Here is a 22360-nt window from a genome sequence, read left to right as displayed (position 1 = left end):
TGGTATCTGAAGATACGCGTCGCGCAAATCAATTTTTGAAAAGTAGCGGCCATTGCCTAATCTGTCCATGAGATCCTCTGGGCGTAGCAATGGATAAGTATCAATGACAGTTTGTGGGTTGACTGTAGACTTAAAGTCAACACAGAGGAGAATGTGGCCTGAAGGTTTGGGGAGCAAAACCAGTGGACTTGCCCACTGACTAGCTTATATGTGCGCAATAGCACTGCTGTCATGCTAATCAGGCAGCCACATTGTCCCTTAATGCAATGGGAACAGTTCTGGCCCGGCAAAATTTCGGCTGAGCATTGTCTTTCATAGTAATATGTACAACAAAATTGTTAGCCTTGCTTAAACCTACAGAAGAGAATTCAGGGAATTCTTACAGCAAGCTAGCTACACTGTCTTTGGCATTGGATGCAGTCACTGACAACACATTGTCCTGAATTTGGAAGCCAAACGAATCAAACGAATCAAAGCCAAATATGTTCTCACAATCACGTGATTGTAACACAGTGAAAGTCACAGTTCGCAGATGAAAGCCACACATGGAAACCAATGTACATTCTCCAAGAATGGGAATGTCTTGACCATTATAAGCCATCAGGTGCGTGCTAGTTTTCAACAGGCATGGGGAGCCTACACTTTTTCCACTAAGTTGCAAATGAATAAAACGTGTGTTGGACCCGCGTAGCACTGAATAAACTGTTTGCTTCCTAGTTTTGCTAACGCCTGCAGCAGGCTGTGAGTACACTGCATTCATTGCATGGGCTTTGTGACTAGATTTTTGTGAGTGGGCGGATTACATGTGACCTTTCTTGTCGCAAGCTTGTCTGGACGGACAGTCTTGGCGTTTGTGCCATGAATACTACCGAGGGGATGACTTAATTCTGTTCGCTGATGTAACCCCCCGTATAGAGAACTCTTTACACGGCTTGGCGTGCGCGTGCTGTTGCTGCCCACTGGCCTGGCCGTGAGCAAGGGACAACTCAACCCAACAAGTTGGTGGCTGATCAAGGGTATCGGCCGTTACGGCACCTGAATCATACTGATCTAGAATTTGCACTACGTGATGAAATAATGGATCTGATTGTTTCAAAATCTATTCTCTAAGTTTGACATTAGTTAAATTGTACACGACTGCATCACGCAACATAACATTTGAATATAAAGCACCACAAGCACATTTGAATTTGCATTTCCCCATCATATCCTGAAAATCTGTTACCCACTCATGATAAATTTGTTCTGACCATTTCTTGCAACAAAGGAAATGGTACCTAGCTGCCACCACATTAACTTGTTGGTTATAATAGTTATTTAGAGAATCTACAATCTGACCATAGGGAAGTTCACTCGAAGTGGCGTTTCTGAATGAGGCGAAAGACTGCACTTGCTACCACTGTCAAAAAGCATTGTGGTTTCACAGTACCTGATACTTTGTGAACAATGATGTGGGCTTCATACTGTTGCTGAAACCCAGGTAACAGATTCAGGGTAGGAAAGGATCAAACATCAACACATGGATGGGGACCCAACATACTGATCAATTAAATTCCAAATTAATAGTGACATGAAAACCATCAGAACTGTAGTGACATATGAAGTGACAAACTACTGAAATTTACCAGTATAAGAAAAAGATAACAGTATTCAATAAACACAAAGCATCTGAGTTTATAACAGTAAGAACGAAATTTGAATATTAATTTACAGAAGTTCATGAGTTCATCCCACCAGCTCCACAGTCTAGAATCCTGGCAGCAGTCGCACAACCAAGGTATGGCTCTAAGGAACAAGACAACTACTCAGCTTTTGCTAGGTATGACAGATGATGCGGCAAAGCGCTCCCGCCGCAATAACTTAGACCTCGGGCGTTCGACAGGTAGCGGCCCAGAAGTCACGGCTGGAAACACCAAGGTAGACCCGCATGTTTGCAATCAACTGTGAACATAATCACACGCGAGGCAGCACCCTCAAACCGTAAGAGAATATACACTCACAAATGATGCGACTTTCTTTAACAAGATAAATACAACTCGTAAACTTAGATAAAACAAATAGGTAAGGCAAACTTCAATAAACCTTCACAAAGCTTTTAATCAGATCACGGGAAACTCGCTGAGAGTGACAGAGATAATTAGAATGGATTTCGTCGTACACAATAAATACATACGTCTCCGTCTAGGTAAGATGATAAGCGAGTACATGTAACTGATAAGGTGCAGGTACAAACAGAGCAGTTGCAGTTAAACCCTTAAGCAAGACAGAAGATTTCACTCAGTAGTAGCCGTATGTAGTTAAATTATGACTAAAACACATCAACGTAGGTTAGAATGAATACACGTTACTAAATCGCAAGTAGATATCAAATTCACACCCAGTGCCTGATACAGTCAATATCACTTCAACTCATAATATCGCACTCCAAGCGGGTGCACACAAGCGGTTTACCGATTAACAGAATCATGTGGCTTCAAAGAAGAGGCACTAACAACCATTGGCCCCTCTCAAGTCAAGGCACACTGCAGAAGAAACATGTTATTTATCTTTAATGCAGTGGTTGCTATTGTATTCTGCACCCTCCTGCCGTTGATCATTGCTGATCCTTCCGCCTTTAGGGACAGTTTCCCACCCCAGGGGCAAGAAAGTGCTCTGAGCCTCTGCCCGCTCCTCCTGCCTCTTTGACACGGCCATTGGCAGTATGAGGGTAGCTGCTTATGACGGAATACTTCGGCCACCGTTGCTGATTATTTTTGTTCAAACTTTTAAGTGGTGGCAGGTTTCAAACCCGGGACTGAGGACGTTTTGATTACTAGTAAAAGTCGTATCTCCTTTTTTGGTTGATCTCATTTTGTTCATCATTTTCGTTGCATTTGTTCGTGGCGGACGTCCCATGACACCCGTTCAAGTTTATTGTTGATATACTCACTCAGTTTTTTTTTAAACTACAGAGGGCACAACTATCCCTCTGACCGAACACACTGAACCACCGTGCCAGCTTCACCCCTAGACCATTGGTGTGGGCATTAACATTCCTCAAATGGATTGGCTTGCTAAGCCTACCGGCCTGAATACAATGGGACACGTTTGTGGTGAGTTAGAACGTGGATTCCGTACAGACTGCAGTGCTCAACAAAAAATGGTTCAAATGGCTCTGAGCACTGTGGGACTTTACTTCTGAGGTCATCAGGCCCCTAGAACTTAGAACTACTTAAACATAACTAACCTAAGGACATCACACACATCAACGTCCGAGACAGGATTCGAACCTGCGACCGTAGTGGTCGCGCGGTTCCAGACTGTAGCGCTCGGTCACTCCGGCCGGCCCAGTGCTCAACATCATTACCTTTTGTGGTTCCAGCTCTTCATGAAGAAAGGTCTGTTGTTCCTCCACAGATATTCAGCATCCTAATTGAAAGTGTTGTCAGAAAAGTTACAGCCACCATAAAGACGAAATGTGGGCAAAGGCCTTGTTAATGTGCACTAACCGGTGTCCGGCTACTTCTGATCAGCCGGTGTATGAGCTTCACCCACACCTGAAATATATAGAGGGTGCCAGGGGTATAAGTGCAGTATTTCTGTTAATGATTAAGGACAGAGTACTGTACAACATTACATTAGCATTTTCGTCATTTGCAGACTCAAAATTGTAGCTATCACGAGTACTGCGTTTTTAGGTTGGCTAGTACATGTGGCACAAGCAGGCCACTAAAGTTTACTATCACCTGGGCAGCTGGTCAGGTACTGAAGTGTGGACACGTGAAAGTCTATTCTGACAGGTGTAGTCCACTTTGTGGCGCAGTTACGACAGCGCAGAAAATATCAGGGAGTGCGTTATACGATGTTTTTGCGGGAAGAGTGTAGGTACATATTAAGGTACCAACTATCGAAATATCTGTGCCTATTCTCCTGTCATTCTGTATAGGCCTATCTTCTACATGAACCTCCAGAATTAACAATCTTCATAATTAGTACCATTCGCTAACGCCCAACTTACTTGCGATTAATTTATTGAGTGAAAGTTTCATTGCAACTTGCACTTCTGCACGCCAAATTACATCAGTAGCGTATTGCTTATTCTCACGTTACACTAAAAGTTTTCGATTTTTCTGCAGCTGGCACGAGCAGGGTGCACACGATATCCCAGCAATTATCGACTACATACTCAGTGTGGCTGGAAAGAGTGCCCTAATGTACTTGGGACATTCTATGGGCACCACCATCTACTTTGTGATGGCGTGCGAAAGGCCGGAGTACCAACAAAAGGTCCAGCTGGCTGTCTTGCTGGCGCCTGTCTGCTACATGAGCAACATCCCCAGTCCGATCATCAGGTTCATCTCTCCGTCCGCAAATCCCTTGGCGGTAAGTATGTACAACTTAATCTCTCAGCACCGCATTGAACTGGAGATACAGTAACTAGATGTATCCTGTAAACGTCTCAAATCGGCTCTTCGGAGAATATCTTGTGTTCAAGCATTGTCGAGTATAAGAGATCACAATTACACCTCAAAAACTTCACGAATTAGAGCAACAAATAAAGTAATGAATAGACGAAGGAAGAAAGCAGATCGGCAACCAAGGATAAGCACAGTAGGTTTCGTAATATTTTTATTCTTTCTTCCACGTGTTAGGTATAATATTTTTTGGGCTGCCTCGCTACTAATTTTGCTCCTAGATTATCCACTCTGTTAGCTGTAAAACATTCATATCGTACAGGGACAAATTCTTAGCTAACTTTAAGACGATTCGTGTGGGTATAGTATGCAACTATTCCCTTTTTTGAACTTTGATAAGATTTTTTTTTTCCATTTTGACATGTACATTTGCAGGTTGTACAAGCTACACACACACACACACACACACACACACACACACACACACACACACACACACACACACACAGACAGAGAGAGAGAGAGAGAGAGAGAGAGAGAGAGAGAGAGAGAGAGTCTGTTTAGGTGCACTCGATTCCACAACTAAATACTGCATGTGTGTATGTATGTGTGTGTGTGTGTGTGTGTGTGTGTGTGTGTGTGTGTGTGTGTGTAACTTTGTCAGAATGAATTTGTAACGGCTACCATGAGGCAGTACAGTCTCCACGATCTGGACATGGTTCATCCGATGGTAAGCCTGGAGTGGCTAGAAAAATTTTTGTATGATTAATAAAGTAATTCTTATGAAAATTCAAAAAAGCGACTCACTGCATATTATACCCACATGAATCGCGAATATAAATCGCGGCTACAGTTTGCCGTCCAGAATCGATGCAATGAATAAATATAATTCCTAATGCACTGCTGGCCTCTTCTTTTACCGACATGATTTCACTTTTTTTTCTCATTTGCACCAGCTGTTGGCTTATTACTGACAATATTAAGCTTTCCATATTCTGCAATTACTTCCTGATACAAGCACCCCTTATTAAACTTGATTCTGTAAAGGTTTATCAGTAATTTTCATTTCACATCAACAAAGTAAAATCGCCAGCTGGAACGGGACTCTAGACCAGAAACTCTTCTTTCGCTTGTAATACTCTTACCGCTTGACCTATATTTCTTCTTTTCTTTTCCTGGCCATCTCCGTACTCTATCTGTATATACTAATCACCAACCAAGATCAAATTAGACGACCAAATTCCTGTAGGCCGACGATCTGACCGTTCCAGCTGAAGAAAATAGTTTGAGGAAATAAAACAAAACCTGGAACGCACTCCTAAGCACCATTCCTCTAAAACCAAATCTCACAAAGAGAGGAATCAGTGGCTTTCACCATCGTCCAAGGGAAACAGAAAGCTGAAAATAGCCTGGAATAACATCAACTTGGAACACTCAGGGAAGCCGACTCACCCGGATGTCGTACTTGACATTGACGTACAAACCTCACTATCAGACCCATCCAAACTGGGAACATCAGATTGAGGAAATTGGCTAAAAGCAAAAGGAGTGCCATAACGAAGCTGCTAAGAACCATAGGCCATGCAGAATAAGCCTGTCCCGTGTGGTCCACGTCTGTATATGCCACAAAGGTCAACCTTAAATGAAAGGTTCCGACTAACAGCCGATCGCATGAAACCCACGCCTCTCGATAAGCTATACAGAGCCGCCGGATTTACCTACTCCAACTCCTGATGAGCCGTCACTGACACAATGAAAAGCTTCAGCATTACTTTTATGAACGCCACGTCCTATTGACGACTGCCCTGGACCTGAAAGACTCAAATGCCACAGGATGGTCCTGAACAAACGACTATGGAAGTGAGCGTTTGGCGTCATTGGCTGGGAGGCCCCTTGCGGGGCAGGTCTGACCGCCTTGGAGCAGGTCTTATTATATTCAACGCGACATTAGGCGACCTGCGCCCCGGGTGTGGATGAAATGATGGTGAAGACAACACAACACCCAGTCCCTGCGCGGAGAAAATCCCCGACCAAGCCGGAAATCGAACCCGGGCCCCTTAGGACGGCAGTCTGTCACGCTGACCATTCAGCTATCGGGGCGGACCACTAAGGAAGATGCCCGGCGGCGAGTACTTGAGGTGGAAGATTTGGAGGAGCCTGAAGCGCGTCGGAACAGGCAGGCCTAATCGAGAGGTGAATGTAGCGACGCATGTGACTGTGGGGAATATCAGGATAAGGAACCTTTCATCTGTCCCAGTACATGTTTCGTCGATGAATTATAGCAGGGAAGCATTTGACGTAGCCCAATTCTGGCCTGAAAAATGTTGATCTCCATACAGGAAAAATTAAAAAATAAATTTCTTTCCCTTTTCTTAAAGATACTTATATTCTATATCATAGCCAGAGTCCCGACTGATTGACTCACTCACTGACTAATCATCACCCAGCCCAAACCACTGATATTTGGCGAGGGTGTTGATCTTATACTGTAGGCGTCGTTTGAGAAGGGATTTTTCTGAATCCCACTCCTTTGGGGGTGAAATAGGGGATGATTTTTTTAAAAATATGTTACTATTAATCCGATTTTGAAACAGGACCTACGAGAATTGTTTTCTTGGTCAGAAATAAAGAAATACACGTTTCAGAAGTTTTGGAAATTTGACCCCTAGAGGCGGTGAAATGGTCGGTGTAAGTATTTAAAAAAAAATCATTATTGGACAACTGCTAAAGCATTTCCGATACCACATCTATGAAAACTGGTACTTGTCTTCTTGATTACAAATGAAAAAACATGAGTTTTAGTGTTTGTGGAAATTCAACCCCTGGGGGGCTAAAATAGTGGATAAAATGTTTTACGAAGTACTTCATTATGGGATTACTTTTAAAGCTGAATCTATGAAAATTTTAATTTGGCTTCTCGGTTAGAAATAAAAGATACGTGCTTCACTGTTTTTGTAAAACCAACCAATAAGGGAATGAACTATGTCCACACTGAATCACCGACTTATCATTGCCCAGCGCAAACCGCTAAGAACAGAAACTAGAGATGAGGAGAAGGTTTGCATCTCACACTGTAAGCATTTTTAAGGAGGGATTTTCGAAATTACACTCCTAAAGCAGTGAAATAGGGGTGAGAGGCTTTTTGAAAATATGCCGCTGTTAAGGCAATTTTGAAGCTAGAATAATAAAAATCGGTATTCGATCTCTCCGACAGAAATAGAAAGTACGCGTTTCAGAATTTTCGAAATTCAACCGAGAATGGCGTAAAACAGTGAGTGAATTTTTTTTGGAAAGCAATCATTATTAAAAAAAGTAGTAAAGCATTTTTAAAGCTACATACATGCAAATTGATATTTCACTTCTCAGTTGGAAATAAAAAATACTTTTTTCAGCGTTTTGTAAATTCAACCCCGTAGGGGTTTCGAAAATATTTCGTTATATTAAAACAATTTTAAAGCTGAATCTATGCAAATCGTTGTTTCATTTCTGGGTTAGATATAAATAAATATGTGCTAGTGGGTGAAAGTTTCTATGGAAATATTACCACAAGAACACAACAGGCATGACTGACAAAACCTTGGACTCCTGCTGCCAGAATCGTTTTTTGATCACAAGAGTGTTATTCATAATTAAAGAGACAAATTGGTCTGGGGAAAAAACTGTTAGTAGGGAAAGTTTGGTGCTTTTATGGCGTTAAGTTGGCATCACTAGGATGGGCCCTGATCAGCTGATGTATGAAAATCGTTTTCTTTATAACCTCAAAAATACATTTCAAGATGGCGAGTCCGCTTGAAACGACCACATTAGTTGTACAAAGTTCTGTTATTCGTTTTTTACTTACTGAAGACGAGAAACCAGTGAATATATAATGAATAATTTGTAAAGTTTATTGAAGGTTATATGAATCGTGCAAATTTTTACAAGTGGGTAGAGCAGCTCAAAAATGGTCGCAACTCAGTGATTGACGAACACCGTTCTGGCCGACCACTTGCAGTTTCAACTCCCTCAGTTGAAAATCGAATTGATGACATTATTCGTGCCAACCGCCGTGTGACTATGGAAATGATAGTTAATAAGGTTCAAGTTAGTATTGGTACAGTTCATAACATTATCTGTAACAAGCTGAAGTACGGCAGAACTTGTGCAAGATGGGTCCCTAAGGAATTGACACGGCTACGCAAGAAAACAAAGTTGAGAGTGTGCACAGAGCTGAAGGAATGTTATTAAAGAGAAGGTGAGGACGTCCTCAACAAAATTTTAGCTTGTGATGAAAATTGGGTTCACTATTATGAGCCAGGATCAAAAAGACAAAGCATGGAGTGGAAGCACACCAACTCACCTGTCAACAAAAAATTCAAAACCCAAGCATCAGCAGGAAAAGTCATGTTGACGGTGTTTTGGGATGCTGAAGGCCCAGTTCTTTGTGATTATTTCGAAGTGCAGCGTACAATGAACAGTCAATACTAATCAGATTTGCTTTTAAACAAGGTGAGAGCGAGACGTCGTGGATCTCAGAGGGGAGGTGTGATTCTCCAGCAAGACAATGCATGTCCTCATATTGCTCAAGTAACCCCTGAAACCATCGACAAAATAGGCTGGAAAGTACTATCTCATCCCCTTTACAGTCTTGCTTTAGCATCTAGTGATTTCCATTTGTTTGGTGCACTGAAGGAGGCATTACGTGGGAAAAGGTTCCAGGACAACGAAGACGTGAAAAAGTTTGTGGGAAATTGGTTCAAACATCAAGATAGAGATTTCTTTGCAGCCGGAATAAAAAAGATTGTAGCCCGTTGGAACAAGTGCATAAATGTTCAAGGGGATTATGTTGAAAAGTAGAAAAAGTATTGTTTTGTAAAAATAAACGCTTTTTTCTGCTAACCAATTTGTCTCTTTAATTATTGCATGACCCTCGAACATTCTAAAAGACCATTTTTCTGTGGCTTTAATACGTGGTAAAAGCTTAGAAGTTGTAAAAATTTGTGAACAAAATAAAAATACGTTTAAAGAAAAACAAAATCTGTGCAGATCATACAGTCTATGAGAGCGAAGCAGCGGGCGGCTAAGTTAGTTTACATGAAATTGATAAAAAAAATTTAACAGTTGTGTTTCTGCAGACAATCCCCTCTGCGTATCTAGACACTGTTTGTTTGGGCTGACTCCATATACGCGCTGTAAAAACAAAATTTCAGATATCTGCCGAAGAAAACAGAAGAAATGCCGCTCACGACTTTTGGAGATACACGCAGTATGTACAAAGCTGCTTCAAATTTTGTGTAGATATGTTTTTAGCTACAGCTCTTACCCGTAATTGTCCGATGCAGAACCGTGTCAATTTTACAAAAGCTACATTCACGCATTTGTCCCTACGCCTTTTGCGCACACGACTGATTTATAATCGCTGGCGCAGAGAGTCATTTCCTAGCGGGTTTTTGTTGTAGATGTGGAATATTGGAGCCATGCAGACTACAGCAATGAAGTTACTAACCTGCTGCGATTGTGTTGGCCAAGTACTGCTGTTTATACGTGGTGTGTCTAAAATGTTAGATGAATGGTATCAGACAACAAACAAAAGAAAAGATGCAAACAAATATTCTTTATTGCACTTCAAAATAGTATCCACCCGCTACAACAAACTTTTGACAACATTCGTACAGCTTCTGGAAACTCTCCGCAAGGGCCTTCTGTGGAATCGGTCCCAAAACGGATGTCATACGATCTTTGATAGCATTCACGTCCGCACGACGTTCATCTTTCATAGCCGCCTTCAAGCGAGGAAACAGGAAGAAGTCTGCAGGAACCAGATCAGTGGAGTACGGAGGTGTTCAAGAACAGTTACCATCTTCTGCGCCAGGAATTGGCGCACATGGATCTCGCAGTCTGCAGGGGCATTCTCATGGAGCAGTATTCCTTTTCCAGTCATGTGGAACTCTGGCCTAACCCGCCGGATACTCTGTAGCAATCGGTTCAAAACAGACTGGTAATGCCGGTCGGAGTGGCCGAGCGGTTCTAGGCGCTACAGTCTGGAACCGCGCGACCCCTACGGTCGCAGGTTCGAACCCTGCCTCGGGGTTGGATCTGTGTGATGTCCTTAGGTTAGTTACGTTTAAGTAGTTCTAAGTTCTAGGGGACTGATGACCTCAGAAGTTAAGTCCCATAGTGCTCAGAGCCATTTGAACCATTTTTTTTTTTACTGGTAAAATACAGCATTAATGGTTTGACCTGCAGCAACAAACTCCTTTTGGATGATGCCGTTGTTGCCGAAGAAGGCGATCAACTGTGTTTTCACCTTATATTCTTGCAGACTTTTTTTTTCGTCGCGGGGAAGACGGTGAACACCATGACATCGATTGCTGTCTTGATTCCTGATCGAACTGGTGGTACCAGGTCTCATTTCCCGTGACGATGATGTTCAGAAGCAACTGATCCTGGTCACACATGGAAATGAAACCATCAGCAGTTTCCATGCGTTTTGCTTTCTGCTCGTCTGTGAGCTTGTGCGTCACAAACCGGGAGCAGATTTTCCGCTTATGCAAATCATCACGGACGATGGTGAATGCCCAGTTCCTCCGCAATCATTCTTAGAGTCCGTCGTCGATCTTGTTCCAGCATTTGTCGCACTTTCTCGATCTCATCTGGGGTTCTGTTCGTCGATGGCCGCTCTGAACGTGGCTCGTCCTCCGTTGTTTCCTTCCCTTCACGGAAGCGCTTAAACCATTCGTAAACACATTTTCTGCTCACGGCTTCCCTCCCGTAGACATGCGCCAACATTCCATGTGTCCCCGTTGCAGTCTTCCCCAATTTGTAGCAGAACGTGATTTTTACACGTTGCTCCATTGCGCTGTGACATTTCCTCCCACACTGACTACGTTCAACTAACTGGTCGCAGTCTGTTTACACAGCCCGTCACACGCAGTGCATGCCGTGTATCGATTCTCCTCAAGTCTATGAAGACCCGTGCGCGTGCACACACACATTCGCCATGTTGCCGTTCAGGTATGACGCCATTCACCGAACTTCGTAGACACACTACGTAGCAGCGAGCTCGCCGATTTCCGAGAAGCAACGGTCGTTGTGGGACAATAGGCGGTACATACGTGTCCGCAAACACGCGAATATCTGCCGTCAGCCTGCCACGGGTGCAGCCGTTTTGCGTATGGGTGTGATGAAGATGTGAAGAAAAACCCTGAAACATTGAAAAGGTGAGAAGGGAATAACTTGGTAACATGTGTGTGGGAAAGTTTCGCGTGTGTTTTTCTGCAAAACTTTCTACATCTACATCCATACTCCGCAAGCCACCTGACGGTGTGTGGCGGAGGGTACCCTGAGTTCCTCTATCGGTTCTCCCTTCTATTCCAGTCTCGAATTGTTCGTGGAAAGAAGGATTGTCGGTATGCCTCTGTGTGGGCTCTAGTCTCTCTGATTTTATCCTCATGGTCTCTTCGCGAGATATACGTAGGAGGGAGCAATGTACTGCTTGACTCCTCGGTGAAGGTATGTTCTCGAAACTTCAACAAAAGCCCGTACCGAGTTACTGAGCGTCTCTCCTGCAGAGTCTTCCACTGGAGTTTATCTATCATCTCCGTAATGCTTTCGCGAATACTAAACGATCTTGTAACGATGCGCACTGTTCTCCATTGTACTTCTCTATCTCTTCTATCAACCCTATCTGGTATGGATCCCACACTGGTGAGCAGTATTCAAGCAGTGGGGGAACAAGTGTATTGTAACCTACTTCCTTTCCTTAGAATTCTTCCAATGAATCTCAGTGTGGCATCTGCTTTACCGACGATCAACTTTCTATGATCATTCCATTTTAAATCACTCCTAATGCGCACTCCCAGATAATTTATGGAATTAACTGCTTCCAGTTGCTGACCTGTTATATTGAAGCTAAATGATAAGGGATCTTTCTTTCTATGTATTCGCAGCACATTACACTTGTCTACATTGAGATTCTATTGCCATTACCTGCACCATGCGTCAATTCGCTGCAGATCCTCCTGCATTTCAGTACAATTTTCCATTGTTACAACCTCTCGATACACCACAGCATCATCCGCAAAAAGCCTCAGTGAACTTCCGATGTTATCCACAAGATAATTTATGTATATTGTGAATAGCAACGGTCCTACGACACTCCCCTGCGGCACGCCTGAAATTACTCTTACTTCGGAAGACTTCTGTCCATTGACATGCTGCGTTCTGTTATCTAGGAACTCTTCAATCCAATCACACAATTGGTCTGATAGTCCATATGCTCTTACTTTGTTCATTAAACGACTATGGGGAACTGTATCGAACGCCTTGCGGAAGTCAAGAAACACAATATCTACCTGGGAACCCGTGTCTATGGCCCTCTGAGTCTCGTGGACGAATAGCGCGAGCTGGGTTTCACACGATCGTTTTCTTCGAAACCCATGCTGATTCCTACAGAGTAGATTTCTAGTCTCCACAGTCCATCTACTCTTAAATCTATAAACAGTGTCACTAACACATCTTTCAGCAGTCGTGAATCAACCAGTGGATGAGTCCAAAATATCCTGTTGTGTTTCTCGATGTATTCGTAAAATAAGCAAAAGACTGCTTCCTTTCTTCCGGCTACATCCACATCGGTTACCTCCTGTCTAGTATCTCTGCACGATTGTCGCTGCAATGTTGTCGTGTGTGTACCGAAGTGATTTCTGGCGTTGCGCGCGCACCCGTGTGGTTCCCACTCGTGTCCGTCGAGCCTAAATCACTCTTCCACCTATCGTCTTATCGCAGAGATTTTGCATGCAGAATCAGCTTTATTTGTTCATGAGGCCCAGAAAATATTAGATACAGGCTCCCAGGTAGATGCCATTTTCCTTGACTTCCGGAAGGCGTTCGATACAGTTCCGCACTGTCGCCTGATAAACAAAGTAAGAGCCTACGGAGTTTTTAGCAAACAGAACACAGCATGTTGTTCTCAATGGAGAGACGTCTACAGACGTTAAAGTAACCTCTGGCATGCTGCAGGGGAGTGGTAAGGGACCACTGCTTTTCACAATAAATACACTCCTGGAAATTGAAATAAGAACACCGTGAATTCATTGTCCCAGGAAGGGGAAACTTTATTGACACATTCCTGGGGTCAGATACATCACATGGTCACACTGACAGAACCACAGGCACATAGACACAGGCAACAGAGCATGCACAATGTCGGCACTAGTACAGTGTATATCCACCTTTCGCAGCAATGCAGGCTGCTATTCTCCCATGGAGACGATCGTAGAGATGCTGGATGTAGTCCTGTGGAACGGCTTGCCGTGCCATTTCCACCTGGCGCCTCAGTTGGACCAGCGTTCGTGCTGGGCGTGCAGACCGCGTGAGACGACGCTTCATCCAGTCCCAAACATGCTCAATGGGGGACAGATCCGGAGATCTTGCTGGCCAGGGTAGTTGACTTACACCTTCTAGAGCACGTTGGGTGGCACGGGATACATGCGGACGTGCATTGTCCTGTTTGAACAGCAAGTTCCCTTGCCGGTCTAGGAATGGTAGAACGATGGGTTCGATGACGGTTTGGATGCACCGTGCACTATTCAGTGCCCCTCGACGATCACCAGTGGTGTACGGCCAGTGTAGGAGATCGCTCCCCACACCATGATGCCGGGTGTTGGCCCTGTGTGCCTCGGTCGTATGCAGTCCTGATTGTGGCGCTCACCTGCACGGGGCCAAACACGCATACGACAATCATTGGCACCAAGGCAGAAGCGACTCTCATCGCTGAAGACGACACGTCTCCATTCGTCCCTCCATTCACGCCTGTCGCGACACCACTGGAGGCGGGCTGCACGATGTTGGGGCGTGAGCGGAAGACGGCCTAACGGTGTGCGGGACCGTAGCCCAGCTTCATGGAGACGGTTGCGAATGGTCCTCGCCGATACCCCAGGAGCAACAGTGTCCCTAATTTGCTGGGAAGCGGCGGTGCGGTCCCCTACGGCACTGCGTAGGATCCTACGGTCTTGGCGTGCATCCGTGCGTCGCTGCGGTCCGGTCCCAGGTCGACGGGCACGTGCACCTTCCGCCGACCACTGGCGACAACATCGATGTACTGTGGAGACCTCACGCCCCACGTGTTGAGCAATTCGGCGGTACGTCCACCCGGCCTCCCGCATGCCCACTATACGCCCTCGCTCAAAGTCCGTCAACTGCACATACGGTTCACGTCCACGCTGTCGCGGCATGCTACCAGTGTTAAAGACTGCGATGGAGCTCCGTATGCCGCGGCAAACTGGCTGACACTGACGGTGGCGGTGCACAAATGCTGCGCAGCTAGCGCCATTCGACGGCCAACACCGCGGTTCCTGGTGTGTCCGCTGTGCCGTGCGTGTGATCATTGCTTGTACAGCCCTCTCGCAGTGTCCGGAGCAAGTATGGTGGGTCTGACACACCGGTGTCAATGTGTTCTTTTTTCCATTTCCAGGAGTGTATAAATGACCTAGTAGATAAAGTTCCATGCGGCTTTTCGTGGATGATGCTGTAGCATACAGAGAAGTTGCAGCATTGGAAAATTGCAGCGAAATGCAGGAAGATCTGCAGCGGATATGCACTTGTTGCAGGGAGTGGCAACTGACCCTTAACATAGACAAATGTAATGTATTGCGAATACATAGAAGGAAGGATCCTTTATTGTACGATTATACGGTAGCGGAACAAACACTGGTAGCAGTTGTTTCTGTAAAATATCTGGAAGTATGCGTACGGAACGATTTGAAGTGGAATGATCGTATAAAATTAATTGTTGGTAAGGCGGGTGCTAGGTTGAGATTCATTGGGAGAGTCCTTAGAAAATATAGTCCATCAAGAAAGGAGGTGGCTTACAAAACACTCGTTCGACCTATACTTGAGAATTGCTCATCAGTGTGGGATCCGTACCAGGTCGGGTTGACAGAGGAGATAGAGAAGAACCAAAGAAGAGCGGCGCGTTTCGTCACAGGGTTATTTGGTAAGCGTGATAGCGTTACGGAGATGTTTAGCAAACTCAAGTGGCAGACACTGCAAGAGAGGCGCTCTGCATCGCGGTGTAAATTGCTGTTCAGCTTTCGAGAGGGTGCGTTTCTGGATGAGGTATCGAATATATTGCTCCCCCCTGCTTATACCTCCCGAGGATATCACGAATGTAAAATTAGAGAGATCCGAGCGCGCACGGTGGCTTTCCTTCCCGCGAACAATACGCGACTGGAACAGGAAAGGGAGGAAATGACGGTGGCACGTAAAGTGCCCTCCGCCACACACCGTTGGGTGTAGCTTTGTTTTGTTCTTTATAGAGGTACTTCTGTGGACTTCAGGCCCTCTGCTGCTGCTGATATATCCTGTTCTGTGTCGCCACAGCATCTTCTGGGCCCACTGCTTCATTGGGAGATACCACCCAGTCAGCCGCCAACACCGGAGTCAGTCGAGACGCAGGACAACAGCACCGTGGCGCAGGTGCTCGGGATACTGGGCGCCGTCCTGGGGACCACCAACATCAAAGAAGTCAACATCGTAAGTACTCACCTCCCAGATTTTCTCGGCAGCATTGATTAATGTACAACTTCCGGGTGTTGTGCCGTATTATCTCCATTTAATGCACAATATGCTGTCGACCAACACAGCCTTTCTCATTAGAAATCTACGAGCTTTGCTGCAATGTGCATTCGCCCTCCGGACTCCAACCAGACTGTGAGAGCTGCGCGGCGTAGCCTCGTGGTCTTTGGGCGTCTTGCCACGGTTCAACGCCCCCCCCCCTCCCCCACGTCGCAGGCCCGGCTCCTCCCTCGGGCATGGGTGTGTGTGTGTTGTCCTCAGCGTAAGTTAGACTAAGCCTAGGGACCGATGACCTCAGCAGTTTGGTCCCATACGAGCTTACCACAAATTTCACAAAAAAAAAAAAAAAAAAAAAAATCCAGGCTGTGACCTATTGTTGGTCTCGTGTCGTTATTCGTAGCTGAGTTCGATTCCTGTCGTCCAATATGCCGCTTGATGCTCTTCTGTTTTTCGGAGACTGCACTGCCATTCTGTGAAACGTAAGTCCTCTTAGAGGTTCCAAGCTCGGCTGGACGTGATGTCAGTCAGATCTTAGATTGAGTTCCGGACCCCAAACATTGTTTAAACCGAAACCTCCATCAATTTTTATTGTTTTTTTCATTTGTGTGGCCATATTGTCCGTAGTTGCTTTGCAATTTCTGAGGGTATTTTCGTTCTGTCGTTGCAACTACAAGAAAATGTGCGCTTTTTTCACCAGATGCGTTTCGCGTTATTGATGTAAAGCATCATGAGTGGTTTATAATAAAGGATATTTACAATCTGATTTGTTTTTAAGATCGAGAAGCGGTTCGTTGCATTTTACTTACGGTAATTTCCACTTGGTTTCTCGTCTACATTGAGAAATGCCACCTACTAGCCCATCGTTGGTGTTTTTCTACATCAGACACTGATACTTGTAGTCTAATTTTTAGTTTTTTTCTGTTTTTTTTTGTATACTTACAAATGTGTAGTGTGATTTGTGTTTTGTTGTGTTGCCAACTTAACATTGCCGTTAGTTTGTCTTTAACCTATACTTCTTTTATCTTAGTTAATTGTATGTATGTAATTCTATCTAATTATGTTGGTGTATATTTATACACAGCGTAAGAGCAGAGAAGGAATAATGATGGAGTTGTTTTTTTTTACTAGGCGGAGGAGGGAGAATCAAGATGAATGGTCATAAGTGTATAGCAGTGTGATGTGTGATGGAGTGTTAGTTGGGGGAGAAGGTGAGGAGTAAGAAGTGAAATGAGATCGAAAGGGCTGGGGATGGGGTGGGAGAGGGTAATTTATGGAATAGGTTTTATTTTTCATGTAAGAGCCTTCTCCCACTCAAACCCCAGCCCTTACACTTTCATTCCACTTCTTACGCTTCACCTTCTCCTCCAACTCATACTCCATCACACATCACACTTATGACCACTCATCATGGCATATCCCTCCCCCACCTAAAAAAAGAACTCCATCGTTATTCCTTCTCTGATGTTACACTGTATATAAGTACACAGAAACATAATTAGCCGGCCGGAGTGGCCGAGCGGTTCTAGGCGCTACAGTCTGGAACCGCGCTACTGCTACGGTCGCAGGTTCGAATCCTGCCTCTGGCATGGATGTGTGTGATGTCCTTAGGTTAGGTAGGTTTAAGTAGTTCTATGTTCTAGGGGACTGATGACCTTAGAAGTTAAGTCCCATAGTGCTCAGAGCCATTTGAACTATTATTAAACATAATTAAATAGAATTACACACATGCAATTAACTAAAATAAAAAAAAATAGGTCAGAGACAAAATAATGGCAATGTTGTGTAGGCAAAACTACAAAACACAAACCACGATACACCCTTGGAAGTATAAAAATAAACAGAAAACAGTGGTGCGCGAAAAACTGTGCCGTGTAAAACATAATAAATGCAAATTTCTGCAGCGAAACAAAAAATTAAAATACAGGTATAAGTGTGTAATGTACTAAAACGTCAAAGATTTGCTAGCAGATGGCATTCCCGATGTAGGCGAGACACCAAGCGGAAATCACCGTAAGTAAAAGCAACATATTGTTAACAATCTGTTTTTAGATCTTAAAAACAAATCAAATTGTAAATATCTTTAATTACAGACAGCTGATGATGCTTGACTTCAATAAAACGAAACGCCTCTGGTGAAAAAACACCCATTTTCTTGTAGTTGCAACAATGGAACAATAATACTCTCAAGAATTTTTATTGTTCTATGACGTCTATATTTCAATACACTCTTTAATTATTCTGTGCCAGACACTTGGCGTTTGCACCACGATTCCCGTCTCATCGTATTTCATTTCATGATTATATTCGAGGCATTTGGCAAGAAAGAATATATAAGATAGCTGTTCTTGTTTCAAAGTCCGATCGGTCACGAAATTAAAACCACAGCGAAAATCTGATGAAGGTTTTTGCACATATATGTTTCACAGTGTCTCTAGCACGCCCGTCGAACTTTTCTGTTCTGAGCGTGCTGTGGGCAGGTAAAGATGCCTAGAATAATAGCGTCTGCCGCCAGTCGTGAAGTGCGTGCTGTCATTCAATTGCTTTTCTCTGGGGGGTACCGCCTGATTTCATGCAGTTCATGCAACGAAAGTGAAGCGTGACGAGTGATTCAGGTGCTCAGAGAAGCAAGGTAGTAGAGTCAGTTGGTGATTTTGTTCAGCGAGTGGATCAGGCCATTCGAGAAAATCGTCTGCGAAGGACAATTCAGAACAAGTGAAGAGGAATGTTGCCATCAGGCACTGTACACGTTGATGACAATGCTTGGCCGCACACCACAGCTCCAACAATGACGCTGATACAGCATTTTCGATGGGAAGTGTTTGATCACCCACCATACGTTGTCTGAGTAGCTTCTTCTAATTATCACCTCATCCCTCACACGAACCGAGGAAAGGATTTTGGCAGAGAAAACGAGCTCCTCGCCAGCACAGAGGACTGACGGAGAGCGTGGCAGACGGGTGCCTTTAGTAAAGAGGGTACTGGAAACTTAGTTTAACTCCACGAAAAATGTCTACGTAGGAGCGCGATTATGTGGAGAATTAGCTGGAAAGTATAGCTCAATGTTGGAAGTAAAAACTTTTCTAATTTCACTGTGGTTTCCATTTCACAAACAATCGAACCTTTAAAAAATAGCCCTCACTAAATAAACACCGACAATACATTGTGTGTAATGCAATCCACAACACACTTACTTGCTTTAGTAAGCAACTATGCTTACTTTATTTCCAGATATCACTAACACAATCTTTCTTTTCTACGCAGTCACAATCGAGGTCGGCCAACAGAGAGGTAGTCAAACATTGCTCTCACGCCTCTCCTGGTTTATCTTCGAAAAATTTGCCTTCGTAGAAGAAACAATGAGCATCATTGTCTGCTGGTACAGTGGATGGTACAAACTCAGACGGTGCATCATAATGGAAAGAGTCGTCACCACCACTCGAATCATCCTGTGAAGAATACCGTAATTTGTTGAACAGTTTCTGTTTCTTCTTTTGATTGCGAGGTTTCCGGTTTGTTTTGGCTGTTGCTATACTCTTAGTTCGTCCTCTAATTCACTGCAGAGTTTATTATAGATGATCTTCCAGTCACGCTACTCCTATTGGATGCCTTTTTTTAGTGATAATCATATATCCATGAATGGAACCATAGTTTTCGATTAGATAAGCGCTGGTTCGTAAGAAAACTTGCAATATCGTGTAACAGTTGCATCAGAACTCCGGTACACTATATTAGAAAAATATCCCTTTTGTCGCTAAACAAAAAGTTGACAGCTCAAAACTAGAAAACGACGGGTGCTTAGTAAACGAATACTCGTTGAATACGAACCACACTTTTATGAATGCCTAAGACACCCATCTACCAGTTGATATAGATGAGACGTGGGACTTAGGGAAGCCGGTCGGAGTGGCCCAGAGGTTCTAGGCGCTACAGTTTGGAACCGCGAGACCGCTACGGCCGCAGGTTCGAATCCTGCCTCGGGCATGGATGTGTGTCATGTCCTTAGGTTAGTTAGGTTTAAGTAGTTCAAAGTTCTAAGGGACTGATGACCACAGCAGTCAAGTCCCATAGTGCTCAGAGCCATTTGAACCATTTTGAACTTAGGGAAGGCAGGAAAAGGTGTGGACGGGGCCTAATCAGTTACCATTGGTTGCACAGTAAACACGTACACTTTATTTAAGGAAATAATTTTTCAAGAACAACCGTTTTAAAAAAAAACTGACTATAACACAAGCTACACTGACGGCTGAAGGACTAATTAAGAAAGAATTCAAAATTATTTGTCGGCTGAAGGCCACGACCAATACTTCAGAAGAATCGATCAAACGCTTAAAAATTCTCTGAAATTTTCCAACCTCTATAATATGGTAAAGCAAGGCCAATTGTTCTCCATAGATTGTATTTCCGCGAGGCAGAATGCTCGCCTATCATGTGTGAGCACTGATTCGATTCCCAGTCCTTCGTAAAATTTTAAACAAAGTTGTATGTTCTATGAACATATCCATGACGCCTAAAATACGTAAGGTTGAGAAACTATTCAATTTCTTATATTTCTTAATATGAACAATCTTCTATAAAAAGCAGTAATTGAGGATGTGTGTGTGTAGAGCAGTGTCTTTCGCTTTATGTCTTGCCTTACTCAGCTTCCTGTGGTTTGTCGCTTCAGCCTTTGGGCTTTGATGTGGTAGCAGACACGGTCAACTTGCGAATGCACATATTTCTTTATCTGGTACGATGTTCGCATCATGCAAGTCATATCGTAAGCCCATTCGCATGAGCAAGTCCTCATGCAAGCAAATGAGAAGTCTCCCAAGTTAAACATAACTTGTATCTTCTTGGATCTCTTCCTCATAGCTAACTAAACTTTACACTGCAGCCAGAATATTATGACAACCGGCCTACAATCGATATACACCCGTCCAGGCGATAGCTGCGTCTCCTGGCGAGGCATGATTGCTAGTCAGACATACGCATCGTTCATGTAATATCAGTGAGCGTGCTGTCCGTGTGTAGATGGGGAAGGCGCGCGATCTGTCTGAGTTTGACAGAGGGCAGATTGTGATGGCCCGGAGGCTCGGCACGAGCATTTCATAAACTGAACGACTTGTCGGATGTTCGAGAAGTGCTGTGATGAGCATGTGCAACATGTGGCGGAACCAAGGTGACGTCATGGCTTTGGGTGGCCACCCCTCATTACGGATGTCGGACGTCGTAGGCTGGGCAGACTGGTAAAACAGAACAGGTAGCGAACTGAGGTGGAACTAACATCAGACCCTAATGGCTGGCTCTGAGCACTATGGAACTTAACTACTGTGGTCATCAGTCCTCTAGAACTTAGAACTACTTAAACCTAACTAACCTAAGGACATCACACACATCCATGCCCGAGGCAGGATTCGAACCTGCGACCGTAGCAGTCGCACGGTTCCGGACTGAGCGCCTAGAACCGCTAGACCACCGCGGCCGGCAGACCTTAATGCTGGGCAGGGGTTGTCAAAACACACAGTTTGCCGAACACCCCTAACGCTGGGCCTCTGCAGCCGACGACCCATGCATGTGCCAATGCTAACACCACGACATCGGCAACTACGACAGTGATCGGCACGTGGTCATCGGCAAAGCATGGCAGGGTCTAATGAATCCGGATGCTTTCATCATCATGCCGCTGAGAGGACGCGAAATAGCTCCTTGTCACCTCTACTGTGGGACGGAGCTCGTGGAAGGCATCATTACAGCCAAGGAGTTTCGTACACTGGTTGCAGAACACGTACACCCCTTGATGGCGATCAAATTTCCCGACGGCAGTGGCATTTTTCAGCAAGATAATACACCATGTCTCAAGGCCAGGAACGTGATGGGGTCGTCCGAGGAACACGGTCGCGAATTCCGACTGATGTGCTGGCCCTGCATCTCGCCAGATCTGAAACCGATCGAACGCATCTGCGATGTGACTGAACGTGTCGTCATAGTTCATCAGCCTCCTCCCCGGAATTTGCGGAAATTATTGGCCTTGTGTGTGCAGATATGGTGCCAGCTCCCTCGAGCGACCTACCAGGGCCTCACTGCCTCCAACCGATGACCTGTCGCCTCTGATATCCCTGCCAAACGTAGACATACCGGCTGTTAAGTAGGTGTCCATAATGTTCTGGCTGATCAGTGTATATTTGCAATGAAAACTCGATTTTTTGTGCGCGAAATATAACTAGAAATGGGAAGACGTGCATTTTTCAAAAAAAATAGTAATTAGGTTTTTTATAAAATGCATTTTAACCATCAGCCGTTTATTGTCTCATTAGTCATCTACCGGTTTGGTTATTAACCACCATCCAGGATGTAGGATACAACAGATTAATTATTATGTTCTCCTGTAATGTCTGTACGTTTGACATAAAATATGAGTCTCACCAGCTGCGACA

General features: G+C 44.4%; 1 protein-coding gene across 1 annotated transcript in view; it reads left to right on the top strand.

Annotated features, from left to right (window-relative positions):
* The window catches only part of LOC124622730 (lipase 3-like), a 147711-nt gene that overhangs the window by 85470 nt on the left and 39881 nt on the right, over window positions 1-22360 (top strand). Inside the window, exons 4-5 of the mRNA XM_047148521.1 lie at window positions 4116-4362; window positions 15753-15905. Coding sequence (XP_047004477.1) covers window positions 4116-4362; window positions 15753-15905 — 400 coding nt within the window. The remainder of the gene's footprint in view (window positions 1-4115; window positions 4363-15752; window positions 15906-22360) is intronic.

This window comes from Schistocerca americana, chromosome 7, assembly GCF_021461395.2.
Source record: "Schistocerca americana isolate TAMUIC-IGC-003095 chromosome 7, iqSchAmer2.1, whole genome shotgun sequence".
NCBI lineage: Eukaryota > Metazoa > Arthropoda > Insecta > Orthoptera > Acrididae > Schistocerca > Schistocerca americana.
Note: the sequence above shows the minus strand (reverse complement) of the source record. Positions and strands in the feature narration are given on the sequence as shown.